Source organism: Myodes glareolus, chromosome 6 (assembly GCF_982192425.1).
Source record: "Myodes glareolus chromosome 6, mMyoGla1.1, whole genome shotgun sequence".
Taxonomy (NCBI): Eukaryota; Metazoa; Chordata; class Mammalia; order Rodentia; family Cricetidae; genus Myodes; species Myodes glareolus.
The window spans coordinates 114,232,904-114,249,311 of NC_142031.1; the positions used below are offsets into that span (position 1 = coordinate 114,232,904).

Here is a 16,408-nt window from a genome sequence, read left to right on the forward strand (position 1 = left end):
AAGAAAGTACATACTCATTAATAAGACTAGATTATAGCTAAACTATAAAGTTGTGCTGAAGACAATTTTTCTAAAAGGCTCCACTCACCAGCCTGTGGTGGCACACACCTTTAATGCCAGCACACGGGAGGCAGAGTAAGATCTCTTGAGTTTTGAGGTCATCCTGATCTATAGATCAAGTTTAAGGACAGTCAGGGCTACGCAGAGAAACCCTGATGGGGAGGGTGTGGGGGAAAAAAAGGTAGGGAGAAAAAAGGCTGCTCGCTAAGCAGTTTCCAAGTGTACCATACCTTAGCTAATTTTCATTCAAGTTTTAGAGGATATCTGCATATTACCTATTTTCTTCAAAAACAGAAACAGACTTACCATCAGGAACAATTCCAGGAGTGGGTTGGTGATCAATGACATCTTTATTAACTGTTGGCTCCAGAAACACCACTTCATCTTCAATTTCCATTCCAGTGGAATAATCTTAACAAAATGATTAATTCTTTACCTCAGAGCAAGTTTTTCTTTATTAATCAAGCCAAGAACTATGTCCTTATTTTAATGAGTATAAATTATCAACAGCAATGTCACAGTTTTTCTTCAGATTTTACTTTGTTTATATTTGAAAACATGGACATTATAATGCTTTATAAGGTTAACTGTGTGTACATTTAAAATAAGCTTTACAGGCTGAAGGCATCGATCAAAAGTCAAGGTAAACAAAGCCCTAGGTTCAATATCAAACATCACTAAACCAAAAAAAAAAGAGAAAATTTTTATACATATATAGATAACCATGTTATTTTAAATAAACATTCTACTCTTGTATACTGATGTATAGTAATTAATGATTTTTATACTTAAGCCTTTTATAGATTATAAAATAGGACTTCCATAAAGGCTTCTAATATGCTGAATTAAAAACTATCTATTAAGTAGATCTTTCCTCTCTTTGAATATAGTTACTGTGTTTATAACAAAAAGAAACTCATAAAAAAACACTGACTATCTAAACAAAATTTTAAGCTGAAGAGAAAAGTAACATTAATAAACATAAATCTTGTTTGGATAAAGAAAGCCTGGACTATGAAAAAAGAACTAGGCTACAGCTAAAAAACTGTTGGTTCAAAGAACATAGCACACTTCTGCACAATAGACCTGAAATGCAAGCTGGAAAGAGGCTAGACTTTCTTTAGTCAGCAGATTTAGATGACCAAGAATAATAAATACACTTAATGCTAAGAAACTTTAAGTGTGATAGTACATACACTTAAACCTCCCTAGCATATGGGAGGCTAACACAGGCAGTTAATGAGTTGAACATTAACCTGTACAACATAGTGAGACTGTTATACAGAAAGACAAAAGAGGAGACGAGATGGGAACGAGAGGCTTGAGAAACTGAAATTACAAAGAAGTTTGATACAAAGACTTACTTAATTATTAATGAAGTAATATATTGGTTACTAATCAATATATTGCTTTTCAAAAAAGTAAAAACCTACACATGCACACGCACTTACCTGTAGGTAGTTCAGACACCTCTAATTCATTTTCTGGATGTAAGGAATCTATCTCAGCTCCTAGGTGTTTACAATACATGCAGATATATTCCTCTTTGAGCTGAGAATCCAATTCATGATTGGTTGGTTTATCACATTCTAAGTGAACCCATCTGCAGCAATAAATATATTTAAATAAAAACTTCCAATTTAAAGCAAAATTATTATATGAAAAAAGGAAAGTCGATTTCTTACAAAAAGAAATGGTTATGATAAGGTTAAAAGTGAGAAAAGCTGGTTAGAGGAAACTACCAAAGGTTTTCAAAAAGAAGAAGACACTTAAGGACAACATTACAATGACATTGACATATTTTTCCTTTCTTTTTAAACTATCTTCTCTTGAATTTTCTATCAATGCTCATTTCTGACCTTGCCTGTTCTTATATTTTGTCTGTTCGCTTCTGTGCTGTATCTTATGAAACACACCTTTAATCCCAGCACTCAAGAGGCAGAGGCAGGAAGATCTCTGTGAGTTTGAGGCCAGCCTGGTCTACACAGCAATATCTAGGCCAGCCAGGGAACATAGCGAATCTCTACCTCAAAAAGAAATAAATAGATAAATAAACAAACAAACAATTCCATTTATAACAGCACTCGGTAGGAAAGGGGCTAAAGGAGTGCAAATGATCACAGAAACCAAAGAATTAACAAAAAAGCTAAATGCAGCAGCTTCTTACCTAGAAATTAGAAAAGGTAATTTCTTCTTACCTTTTACACATATTACAGTGGAGCATATCTTTCTGCAATTCAGGATTGTAGCACTTTCCACAAAAAGGACATAAATTATCCTGTTGTTGATAACAAGTGTCACATATCAGACAGTTGTGATGCCACTGAGCACTAGATCGTGTACCACACTCTATACATATTCTGCAATTCTAGAATAAAAAAAAAATAGAAACAAAAAGCTTATTATACATGGGATGGGATGGCGCACACCTTTAATCTCAGCACTTGGGAGGCAGAAGCAGGCAGATCTTTGTGAGTACGAGGCCAGCCTGGTCTACAGAGTGAGTTCCAGGAAAGCCAGAGCTGTTAAACAGAGAAACCCTGTCTCGAAAAAACAAAACAATACTACCACCACCACCAACATAAAAAAAAAGTTATTGTTGTTGCACTTCTGATTTTTGATGTAAATCTTTTAAAATGAACAAAACATTTGTGGATTTTTCATTGCTTTTCACATCAATTCATTTTTTGAAAAAGCAATTTGTTTCAAATGGTAATTGACCAAATAAAAATTGCACTAAAACTAAGAGGAAGATTTAAATAAAGACTGAAGATAATCAAGAGAGAAGAGGATATGATAAACATAAAGCTTATTTGGAGAAAGACAGTTTGGACTATGAAGAGAAAACTAGGCCACAGTTATGGAACTGTTGGCTCAAAGAACATAGCACACTTCTGCACAAAAGACCTGGAATACAAGTCTGAAAGAGGCTAGACTTGATTCCGATGACCAAGGTAACAAAAAAACCTAAAGCTGAGAAACTGCAAGTCAACTATAGTGGCTCCATTTGAAGCTGACTATGCTCTAGTGGAAGGCCATACATCCAAGAACTCATAACAGCACACTAGACCCTACTGGCTAGAGAGAGGAAGAGAGAGAGAGTTGGGTATAGAGGCACTGGAGAATGGAGTGAACATGACATCCTCAAAGCACTGCTTTAACAAGAAAGGGAGAGAAGAGGCAGGGAGTAGTTTCTGTAAAACATGGCTCCTGATCCCACCATTGTGCAACGCTATTTATCCCATTGACTCCTTGGTAGCCTAGGAACTAAAACAGTCAGGACTACACAGTGATACAGTCTCAATAAATAAATCATTTGAATGGCCAAAACATAAAGTCAAAAAACATACTGACAAATTAAGGAAAACATGTACATCAAACAGTACATGGTAATAGCCTGTATGTCTCTAGTTTATGAAGATCTCTTGAAAGCATTAAAATGTTTACTAACAGACCAAATACAGAGGCAAAAACTGACAGAGATAAACAAATAATAAAATAAATTATCATCTTTCTTCATGAGAGAGATGAAGAACGAAAGTGTACTGAGATGTCATCTTTCAACCATGTGAGGCCAATATTCAACATTTGAAAAAGATCCTATGGGAACAAATCCAGCTACAACAGCAGCTCTCTCAGTGTTTGGCACAGCAACATGCACAAGTCAAAACTAAACACACATAGTGTTCAGAAGCAGTAATCTTACTTCTAAGAATGTATGTGACAATTTTTAACACATGCACACACACAAAGGTACACACTTCTGGAGCATCTGTAATGTGAAACCCTGGAAACCACCTGAATAACACAATATTCAATAACCACCTGGAAAATACAAGACATCAGTTAAATAAACTATAGCACCAAAGCTGTGGAAATGACTTTTAAAAAATCTCTATGAATTTATATAATTTCCATGTTAAAAACAGTTCTATAAACTGATAGGAAGAATTTCCAGTTATTTTCCATAAAAATAATATACAAAAGATTATATATAATATGCTTTTAGTGTAAGAGGGGAAAAATAAAAAACCTGGAAAACAATGAAGTTAATTACTTACAAGAGATTAGAAGAACCAGTGTACAAGTTCTAAGAAGAAAGTAGTGACAATTCTCTCAGTAGACACTTCGTAAAAGTTTCAACTATAGGAAAGTATGTTAAAACCCTATATATTATATTTTTAAAAAAATATGAAAAGAAAAGGGAATAAAAACTCAAACAAACTCATTTTAAATGAGTGACTGAATGAAAGCATCTATGATCTGGAATTCAGAATTCATACCACGAAAGAAATTTTTGTAAAAGAAGGCAAAAAATTAATCAGGATGAATCAAAAATAGACATTCAGGTTCAGCATTCCCCATCACAAATATGTATACTAGTAATCATGAATTCTGTGTGTGTGTGTGTGTGTGTGTGTCTGTCTGTCTGTCTCTGTCTCTCTCTCCTAGCTTCATCTGCTCAGCACACATTGCCCCAGTCAGGTGATTTATTGAAGTAGAACAATTCCAGAACTGGGGCAGGAGAGATGTTAAGACAGGTTTAGTATGCATGTGATGAAGTACTCAAACATGAGAGCCTGACACATAGCAGACAGTTTAAGAATCAATCCATGGGACATTTTGAACACAAAAATAATTACATAAAATACATGTCATCAAAAATAGGAATTCATGAATTAATCTCTGCAATAACTTTTTACGTTGTTTTCATGTTTAGTGTGTGTGTATGTGTTTTCCAGGGTGCATGTATAGCGGTTAGAAGACAACCAGCAGGATTCACTTCACTCCTGCTAGATTAAACTCATCAGCCTTGGCAGGAAGCTCCTTTACTCTCTGAGGCATCTCACCATCCTTCATAAATAAAGCATTTTAATATGTGAAAGAAATGGTCCTGGTGAGCAGGGCTCAACAATGAACGTGAAGGAGAGCTATGGGCCGAGGTCGGGACGAGGGCGATGGGGGTGACGGGACGGGATGGAAACTCACCTAAGTAATGACATAATGACACACAGCAAAGATTAGATGATTGCCTTGCTCTGTGCTAGTGGGGAAGGACCTCTTCTAGACTAAAACCCCCTAAAGGGAACACCTCCTGCCATACACAATGAGTCTTCTAATGTTATATACATGAATAGATTATAGCCAAAGACTACAGAGAAAGAATTAAAAAAAAAAAAGGTATCAGAAGTTGTTCATCTTACAAATGGCTCAAAGGATAAACCTTCCAACTGAAAACTCTGTGGTAGCAACAAGGACGTGCATTGCAGTGGCAGAGTTCTTGTCTGGTGAGCAAGTCCCCAGATTCAATTCCCAACAATGAGAAAAACACCATGGCAGCTAAGTTGGTACTCGTTTTATGCTGAGTATCATGTGGACTCTTTAAAAACCAGTATCCCTATGAGGTAACTCGGAAGTATAAAGGCAGAGTTAAGGAATTCAAACCATGTCTTCAAACAACAGTTTGAAAAAGTATGCATCCACTGGTATATTCAACAGTACCATATGTAAATGTCATGATAGAGAAAGAAGCCAGAATATGATAGGGATCAAATCAAACAGAAGAAGCCAAAAGAAAAGTCAAAGAACACCTTGAGAAAGACATAAATTTTGGATGAACAGAAAAGATACTAATTTCTTATTCTTAACATGTAGCCCAGGCTAGCCAGGAACTGGTGATTTTCCCAGCCTCTTGCAGGTATGTTATCATCATGCAAGGTAAGACATGTATTTTAGCAACAAAAATATAACAAGCTTTATGGTTTAATTTAAACCTAGCAAAAAAAATTTATTATAATCAATCTAAATAGTTAACTACTAACTCATTTTAAATGCGCATTTGAAATGACACAGAAGAGCTGCAGAATAAAAGGATATTAAAATATAACACTCAGATGGTGAACAGCATACTATTTCACATTACTGTGTAAAGGTCCAAAGTGGGTGGGAGTGGGGAACAACTGCACAGTATAAAGTAGTTTTACACTAATAAATAAAACAGTGGCCCAACCTGTTGCTAAGTCAAAGCCAAACATATATGCTTAGTTAAGAGAGGAAAACACAAGGAGAAACTGGTAGAACCAATAGAACTGATTAATTTTTATTAATTTTTAAATCTGCTAGTCAAAAAAAATGACTATCTAGAAATTTATCTATGTATCTAGAAATTTATTTATCTATCAAGAAATTTAATAAATACAATCACAGTTTTAAAAATGACTATTACAAATGTGGAAGCATTTGCTTAAAAACCTACGTCATCCCACAGGCCTGCAATCCCTGAACGCAGGAAACTGTAGTAACCTACAGATTTACCACCAGCACAGTACAAACCAAGTTCCAAGCCAGCCAGAACTACAAGGTGAGTGCCTGTCCCCAAAACAGAATCCTACATCAATTAAACTCTGAGTGCAATTAAACTGTAAACACATTTCAGTACATTAGGTCAGGTTTATACACAAAGTTACAAATAGGCTCGGGTGCAATCAAAGTTATAATCAAAAGTAAATTTATAGCTTTGAGTATTGTTTCCTTCACAAAGTAAAAAAAAAGAATTATGAATTCACCTTTGTATTTCAGAAAGCTGTAAGGCAGCTAGAATCAAATACCAGAGTATAAACACACAAAGCAGTGTGATTTTCTCCTTAGCTGAATTACTAAAAGAACATGGAATGGCCTCTCAGGCAGGCAGGAAAGGAACTGAGCTACTAAAACAGCAGGGTATTCAGTTCACCAGCTCCACCTTCTAGGCAGCCACACCTGAGCACAGTTACTTAAAGCATCTTGCTCTCCAGGTGATGAGCCCTTCTGCCTGCACTCCACCTCTCACTTCTCACCATTCCAGCTACTGCCTAATAGGGCTCACTGGGGCCTGCTCTAGAATACTAGATAGTAAGCAGCCTCCAATGCCAGGTACCAATCATCCCCAACAAGAGGACACCAGATATAAGGCCCAAGTACCTTCCTTATCAGCACCCTCAGCCTTCCTGCATTAGAAGTGTGAAAAGCACTAGAAAGCCATTCCAAAGAGGGTAATGGGACACATAAGAGGCCTTCTCAAGGCAGTTTGGTTAAAGTACAGTTAGTAAAAACACAGAGAGAGAAATTGGGGTTCAATCTAAAAACCCGAAAGGCAAAGCAGCCAACCACTGGCACTGAACCTCAACCTCAGTCTGAAATGACGATCCTGTCTCCAGGAAGCTCAGAGTGAGACTGTGTCTGAGAGCTGTTTCCTCCCGTTTTATAATCCTCTCTAGGCTGGGATTAAAGGTGGGCACCACTGGGATGAAAGGCGCCTGGTTTCTATGGCAAACTAATGTGGCTACTGAGAAGAAAAGTATGTGTTATTGCGGCCTGGTCAGTAAGGCCGGCCAGTGTGGCTGTTTTATTCTCTGAACTTCAGGCGAGCTTTATTTATTAAAATTAAAATGAAATGCCATTACATTTGGTGCCTCTCTTCTTCCATAGCCCACCACTCCCTCTCTATCTCTTATGAAAACCCTTACTGTTCTAGCCCAGCAACCCCACACCTCCAATTCTAAGTGCCACCTTCACAGATTCACTCCATGTGTTCAAACATAGGGAAAATGCCAAACACACAATTAACTGGACAATAAAGTTAGGAGGAGATAAACCAGAGGCCCTAGAAAGAGAACAGTGGGGAAAGGGAGGGAAAATTAATAAAAGGGGGATATGATAATCAAAAATGAAAATAAAATTAAATGACTGGTGTCAGGGATGCCACAAGGCAGACTACTGTGCCTGCATTTATTTACACTAATCCTGGGTACCATGAAAGATGTAAGAACAAAGGGAGATTTTCAAAAAACAGCACAAGAATGTGCATCACTGCAGTCAGTGTCATAGTCCTCGCAGTGGCTCCTGTCTTGTGCATACCTACCTACTTAAGGCGGATAAACTGCCACAGTGCAGAACTGTGGAAATGAGTGATTGATTGATTGATAGTTCATCTGTTACAGATTTAGTTATCTCATCCCCGACCATGTAGCTTTGGAGCCTGTCCTGGAACTAGCTCTTGTAGACCAGGCTGGCCTCGAACTCTCAGAGATCCGCCTGCCTCTGCCTCCCGAAGACTGGGATTAAAGGCATGCACCACCACTGCCCAGCAAACAAAGAGTTGTATAACATCATAAATTTAGGTCTAGAGGCCTATTTTATACTTGGTCCAGTTAGAGCCCTCCCTTTCCGACTATAGCCTGCTCTTGATGTGGGGCTATGTCCAGAATGCTAACACACTCTGGTACTTGAAATGAACTGGTGCAGCTCATACAGACAAGACTAAATGATCCCTTAATGTAGCTCACTGTATCTGCAAGGAACCAAATGCCCTGTCTCTCCACAACTGACATCTGCATCCCCAGAAGGTATCCAGTTTGTTTAAAAAAGAAACAGAGCAAACTCAATCAAAGATGTTTGATGCAAGTCACCTTGGTTTGTTTTTGAGAACAGTAGAGTACTGCAATTGATAGAATGAATGAAGCATTAACACTAAATGTTATTATTACCTGGCCTATTACCCATGATCTATAGAAAAGGAGTGTCCACTGTTTCAATTATTGGCCTCCCACAGTAGAAAAATATGTTGTGCTTGGGAAATCACCAGAGCCTGAAATTGTGTTCTGACATGGCAACTACCACAAATATGTGGCTATTCAATACTTGAAATGTGGCAGGCACACATTTCAATCTGGTGTGTGCTGTGTAATAATACAAATAAGATGTAAAGAATTGGAAAGAAAGTAAGCTCTCGATTTTACAGTGATTGCTATTTGGTTAAGTGAAAAACAATTTTAATTATGTAAATAAATTATGCTGTGTTTCTGTTCGGCAACACTGGTCTAAAATATAAATCAAACAATCATGGAAATAAAAAAAGTACTAGTATTCGAAGTCTTCCTGCTGGCCTTTTGTAATGTGATTAAGCTAAAATAATAAGCAAAAGCCTTGTCTTATCAATACTCTTTTCATATAAAAACTTTGTGTCAAATTAGTTAAAGTCAAAGACCTGGATCTGAGGATATACTTCACCATTAAACATGGTCTTGGCAAGTTTGCGTCAAAGAAAATTTATTTGTTACATTATATTAATTTTTACTCAATTGTGTTTACTTTATAAATTCTATTTGGTTTTATTATTAAATTAAGATTACAATAACTGTCAGGTAGTGGTGCATGTTTTTAATTCCAGCACTCTGGAGACAGAGGCTGATGAATCTGACTTTGAGGCCAGCCTGGTCTTTAGAACGAGTTCAAATATAGCCAGGGCTAGACAGATAAACTCTATCTTGAAAAACAAAAGGTAAACAAAAAACAAAAAAAAATTGCAATAACTGAAGTAAATGGGGAATGACATATGGATCTGTCATACATAATTTCTTTAGCCATACAATGGAAAGAAGAAATATTTCTTAATTATTTTAGGAGCAACTAATTTTTATTTCAGGTAAGTGTGTATATAGTGTGATGTCACAGAGACAACACAATCTTTTAAAATAATACCTAAGTTTTTGAAAAAAGATAAAAATTACTGTCTACAACTAAGGGATTATTTATTTATCCACTAAGTATTCAGCAACTATAAAACTAGAATTTATTATTAGCTAGTACAGATTTCAAAGAAAGAATATGAAAAACTGTAATGACTGACTTGACTGTCTACGTAACTTTAAAATCTGTAGTAATTTGTTAATATCTTCCAGGAAAAAATTAGTTTTACTGAGATGAGAATTTAAAGTAAACTTAAGGTAGTGCCTAAGTAGGTAGAGCTGTCAATCAACTGACAGAGTTCATAGACAGTAATGGAAAAGGCTTAGTAAATTCCCAAAAAAGTTTAATGTGAACCATCATTGAACAAACCTCATAAACATACTAAAGCAGACAAAATAATAACCATAAACACAGTCAGGGAATTTGTTCTCTTAGGAAAACAGAAAGAAGGTAAAGTCCTAATCTGCCACCTTCAACACAAAGCTTATGGCTCTCTCAAAGAAAGTAGCAAGAAAAAGAAAGGCCATTCTGCCATCAACAAGCTGGTTACTCAAAAATACACCATCAACATTCACAAGCCAAAAGCCAAAACACAGAGTGAGTTTCAAGAAGTAGGCCCTTTGGACACAAAAGAAAAGAAAAGAAAAGAAAAGAAAAGAAGAGGAGAGGAGAGGAGAGGAGAGGAGAGGGAGAGGAGAGGGAGGGGAGGGGAGGGGAGGGGAGGGGAGGGGAGGGGAGGGGAGGGGAGGGGAGGGGAGGGGAGGGGAGGGGAGGGGAGGGGAGGGGAGGGGAGGGGGAGGGGAGGGGAGGGGAGGGGAGGGGAGGGGAGGGGAGGGGAGGGGAGGGGAGGGGAGGGGAGGGGAGGGGAGGGGAGGGGAGGGGAGGGGAGGGAGGGGAGGAGAGGGGAGGAGAGGAGAGGAGAGGAGAGGAGAGGAGAGGAGAGGAGAGGAGAGGAGAGGAGAGGAGAGGAGAGGAGAGGAGAGGAGAGGAGAGGAGAGGAGAGGAGAGGAGAGGAGAGGAGAGGAGGAGAGGAAGAGGAGAGGAGGAGAGGAGAGAAGAGAAGAGAAGAGAAGAGAAGAGAAGAGAAGAGAAGAGAAGAGAAGAGAAGAGAAGAGAAGAGAAAAGAGGGGAGGGGAGGGGAGGGGAGGGGAGGGGAGGGGAGGGGAGGGGGAGGGGAGGGGAGGGGAGGGGAGGGGAGGGGGAGGGGAGGGGGAGGGGAGGGGAGGGGAGGAGGAGAGGAGAGGAGAGAAGAGAAGGAGGGAGGGAGGGAGGGAGGGAGGGAGGGAGGGAGGGAGGGAGGGAGGGAGGGGGAGGGAGGGAGGGAGGAAAAGGAAGAAAAAAGGAAGAAAGGAAGAAAAAGGAAGGAAGGAAGGAAGGAAGGAAGGAAGGAAGGAAGGAAGGAAGGAAGGAAGGAAGGAAGGAAGGAAGGAAAGAAAGAAAGAAAGAAAGAAAGAAAGAAAGAAAGAAAGAAAGAAAGAAAGAAAGAAAGAAAGAAAGAAAAAAGGAAAGAACCGAATCTGGAAATTTGTCTGAAGGAGATGGAAACTCCAGATGTGAGTATTACCAAGTCCAATAAAGCTGCCTGGGCAAAAGAAATAAGCAACATCCCATACTGTATCCATGTACATTTGTCCAGAAAATTTAAATAAGATGAAGAGTCAAAAAAACAAGCTCTATACTTTGGTAGCTTTTGTCTCTATTACCACGTTTAAACAGTCAATGTGAATGAAAACTGCTGAGTGTCATATAAATTCATAAAACTGAAAATTAAGGTGGGGGCTATGAAAACAGATATGAAAAAGTGACCTATTAGATAAACAAGTCTCAAAATATAAGCAACTAAATAATACAAAAAAATATTTATAGACCCCATCTAAACCCCCCAAAACCAAGACTCTGTTGTAATGGGTATGACCATACTTTCAGCACTAATCAGGAGGCAGAAGGCTGATGACTTCCAGGACAGTTTGTGCATATCAAGATTCTATCTCAGAGACAGAGGGAGAGACTTAGAAAGCATATAAAACATAAATATTAGAGTTATTTTAAAATAACAACTTATTTTAAATTACCTAACACAGGGTAGTAAGAATCTCAAAACTGCATGACTCTAAGTATTTAACTCAGGTGCACAGATGAATACAACATAGCAGGGGCATGTACAGAGACTACAGCTGTAAAAGCCTAAGGTAGGTAGTATCCAAACTAAATTTTAAAATATGTTTTCAGTTTCCTCATAAAAAGAATTCTCCTACTTCAGAAGGAAACTGGGAATACTGATGAGCAATAGAAAACTAAGTTCTTTCATGAAACATCACAAAAAAAAATTAGTTGAGAAATTCATACCATATTTTAAAAACTGCCCTAATTTATAATCAACCCAAATGTTTGCCAACAAATGATTCAGTAAAAACAAAAAAAGGGAAATAAGAGTATGCAAGTATGTGTGAGTCTGTCTAAAAGCAACTACACTGAATTAAAAAGGCCACCCCTCCCAAAGAATACAAATTATTCAAATAAAAGCATTCCTACAAACTTCTAGAGCATACAGTAATCAAAAATGAGAAAAGCAAGACTACATGGGGAAAGTCGGAGAAAGTGTACATAACCAAGAAAGAATTTCCAAGGAATACCAGGAACGCTTTTCCAAGTTTTAAAAAAAGGGGGGCTCATTATAATGAAAATGACAATGGTTTCACGGTAGAATGCTTTTAAATTAAAGATTTTTAAAAACATGTACTTAAAGTCAGGTGGTGGTGGTGGCACAAACCTTTAATTCTAGCTAGCATTCAGGAGGCAGAGGTAGGCAGGCAGATCTGAGTTTGAGATCAGCCTGGTCTACAAACTGAATTCCAAGACAAACCAGGGTTACACAGAGAAACCCAAAGTTTCTACATACAAATCATACATCAAAAATCCAATATACTGTTTTGTAAAGGTTATGATAATAAATGGACTGAAAAGGAATATGATTTGTCTGCTCCGTATGCAATACATATAGAGGATATTTAAAAACAAATTAAGAGACCACTTACTTTGCATTTCCAGCCATTGGTTGGTACTGATTTCATAACAGGTTGAAGGCAAAAGGTATGATACCCTTTGTCACATGTATCACAGACCAGCATCTTGCTATCTTCTCCCGATTGTCTAAAAAGTAAGCATTATCTTTAAAGGTATGCTATCACATAAGTATGCATGAAAACAGTCATTCTTAAAACTGCACAGACCATAAACCTCAGTGTCTCTTCTGTCTTTGTATAGAATATGAATAACAAAAGGTCACCCTACTTAAAGCTTTCTACTGTGGTAAACTTGTCTTAGTCATTGTAGATTCCTACAGAGGAGGAGGTGTTACAGCAACGACCTTTCATCACTACATTTTTAGAAGCACTAATACGCATCTTTTAGGGGAAGCTAGAACTCCTGGCTATGCTGCGTTGGAAGGAACAAGGATCAGATCCTGATAGGATGATCTGGAAAGACACTGGCACATAACTAAAGAGGAAGACTGGGTCTGATACCAGATCTGTCATTTTTATGTACGCTGCGGTTTTCTAATGTGGCCATCAAATCAAGTTTCAGGTATAAAATGGAAGTGAAAATCAACAAAGATCACTATGAAGTTTAAAGTCCTGGGTCAAAAAAGCTTAGAATGTCCATTAAACAGTAAATGCTAAATATTTTAAGAAAAAGAGAACTTTAAAAAAAAAGGGGGGGGTGTGTGGAAGGGAACACCAGGAAAGCCATGAAGATCTGTCCTGCCCAGGACCTCCAATCACCAGGCATTCTTCGGCCCCTCCCAAGGCCAAGCTTCTAAATAAGATGGTTTAATACTCACCACCACGAAAAATGATAATAATAAAAATAATATAAAACAAAGAAAAAGGGTTGGCAAGATGGCTCAATAGGTAAAGACACTTGCTGCAAAGCCCAACCACCTGAGTCCAATCCCTGGAGCCCACATAAAGTTAAAAGGAGAGCACCAACACCACTGAGATGTCCTCTAATCACACACACACACACACACACACACACACACACAGAGAGAGAGAGAGAGAGAGAGAGAGAGAGAGAGAGAGAGACAGACAGAGAAGTTCTGCACATGATGCCCACTAATAAATAAAATTCTAGAACTCAATGAATAAAAAAAGGAAAAATAATCATGTTATAGTTATGAATTACAATCGAAAGCCTTTCTCCAAACAGTTTTGAACCAAAACTGGACCCATGCTCTGCAAAATAATCTGTCTTGATGCTTAGTAACTCATTACTGATTCTCAGATACTAAGAATTTAAGACACAAGGAGGGGTGGGGAGACTTTAAAAAGAGTTTAAAGAAAAATTTTAAATCAAACCTAGGGATAAGTAAACAAGCAAGATGTGCCATCAAGGCCTCTGGTTGTTAGTTTAACAAACTCTACAACTTTTTGGAATATCTTCAATTATATGAATAGACTTGAGGCCATATCATACATCCTTTAAGTTCTCACAATCCTTCTCAAGAATCTAAGTACACATACAAATTATCAAATAAATGTTAACTAATATTCTTCCTGAACTTTAGCAAAATATGAAAGCAAATGGTTTGATTCACTTCATGACTCCATGATACTGATTCTGAATGTTCTCGTGAAATAACCAGGAAATCAGACTTACCCTGGCAACTCTGGGTCTTTCTCCTGGTTACAAAAATGTTCTGTTTGCAATAGTTTGTGCATCAGTAATGATGCAAGTAACATTCTCAAATTGCCATTCTAGCTACACACATGGGTTGGGAGGGAGAATTACAGAAGAGATGGGAGAAATGGCCAAAGGATGTAATATAACAGATTTAAAAAAAAAATGATTAACTCCAAAGGCTTAATTTCTAAACCATGCTTTAAAAAAAAAAAACTAGTCTAAATTATCTAAATAGAAGCAATTGTCTTTCAAATGAACATCAAGATTTTACCAAAATAGTAGTCAGTAGTAATTGTCCATCCTAAAACAGAAATCCAAACATAACACAGATTTGAAGGTTCAAAGCTTCAGCTTATTCCTACAGTTACAGCTTCATTATCCTAATAAATCTCTTTCCAGCATCTCTCAAACTAAGTTTTGTTTTTCTAACCTTTATTTAAAAAATAATATCATTTATTAGCAAATTGTAAGCACGGTAAGTTCCATTTAGATATATTTCAAAATAACAAGCGCTAGTAAATATCTAGTAGTATGGGGCATGGAGAAATGAGTGTGACTATAGCTTGCAATATAAATAATTTTTATCATATTTCATAAACCTTTAATACTTAACAAGGACTCACTAAAACTCAATACAAACTCTTGAGCTGAAATTAGAAACTTACTTGCAGTTCTGGCACACTTTGCACTCAGGACACTGCCAACCCGCACGTTTTAATGGAGTAACAGCTATATCCAGGCACATCCCATGGTAGTGCTGACCACACGTAGTACAAAAGAATTGATCTAAGAGATCTCCTGGGCTGTCACATACTGCACAGTTTGCATCCTCCTTTGCTATAATTCACAGCAAAACAATGAAATTGTTGTGTCATGAGTAAATATTTTTAACAGTTTAAAATCACTTGAAGGGAATTTACATAGAAATCTGACATTTGAAGTTACCCACATATACCAAGTCAGAATAAGGTTTCACTTAAAACACTGTATTTAAATTTAACCATATGAAATTAAATCGTGTAACTTTTCTGCTTATATCTACTTGAGACCATAAGCAGTTATTATTTAATTTTATACTTTTAATACCAATGGCAATGCTGGTCATTTAGTTGACATTCAGTACATGTATTAGAAAAAAAACAAGGGGCTGGGGGATTGGAGAACCAACAGAGACATTAAAATAAATATTTTATTCATATTAAATACTTGAAAACTTAAAACCAAATAATACAAAATTAGGATGTTAATATCAATTAGATTAATGTTTCTTAATTAAAAGCAGACTACTCCAATTCACATTTTAAAAGGATTAAGAATGCTAACAGTTCATTTACTATTTAAAACAAACAAAAAATAAATGTATGAATAAATTATGCTTTTCCCAATATACAATAAAACCTATACAAGTTACAATGTAGAAAGAGAAACAAAGTATTTTAAAAGCACACCAATACTAAAGATGTGAATATGCCTCTGTAACAAATTTAAGAGAGCAATGTTTTCTCTTTGTTCCATCCATCCTAATCCACTCTGGCTAAATGCACTTTCTACCTTCTTTGCATGTCAAGTATCTTGAAACTGAGTAGCAATACCCTTTGCTTACATCAGAAGTCAAGAACATTGTCCTGGAGATATCTTGATTGAGGGAGCCATTATGGAGCTAGCAAGAATCCTGGCACTAGAGAAATTCGCAGGAAACCACAAGGATGACCCTAGCTAAGTAAGACCCTAAGCAACTGTGGCCCTGTAATCTGATTGATGACTATCTTAAATATCATCTTGGAACATTTTTATCTAGCAACTGATGGAAGCAGATGCAGACATCCACAGCAAAGTGCTGGGCTGAGCTCCCACAGTCCACTCGAAGAGAAGGAGGAGTGATAATATGAGCAAAGGAGTCAAGACCATGATGGGGATACCCACTGACACAGCTTATACAACCTAATGGGAGCCCACTGAATCAGGCCTAACAGTGGGTGAACCACCATGGACCAAACTAGGTCCTCTGCATGCGGTTGACAGCTGTATTGCTGGGGCAAACTGTGGGGCCACTGGCGGTGAGCCCAGAATTTATCCCTACTGCTTGTACTGGCTATTTGAAACCCATTCTCTTTGCAGAATACCTTGCTCAGTCTAGATATAGTTTTTGTCCTGCTTC

At 37.5% G+C, this 16,408-nt stretch overlaps 1 protein-coding gene across 9 annotated transcripts in view; it reads right to left on the bottom strand.

The window, feature by feature from the left end:
• Positions 1-16,408, bottom strand: part of Kmt2c (lysine methyltransferase 2C) — a 213,338-nt gene that overhangs the window by 97,512 nt on the left and 99,418 nt on the right. For all 9 annotated transcript variants that reach the window (XM_085691120.2, XM_085691118.2, XM_085691116.2 and 6 more), the window contains exons 8-12: positions 14,916-15,087; positions 12,603-12,717; positions 2,259-2,428; positions 1,512-1,663; positions 367-471 (exon numbers count right to left, since the gene is read on the bottom strand). In XM_085691120.2, coding sequence (XP_085547246.2) covers positions 367-471; positions 1,512-1,663; positions 2,259-2,428; positions 12,603-12,717; positions 14,916-15,087 — 714 coding nt within the window. The remainder of the gene's footprint in view (positions 1-366; positions 472-1,511; positions 1,664-2,258; positions 2,429-12,602; positions 12,718-14,915; positions 15,088-16,408) is intronic.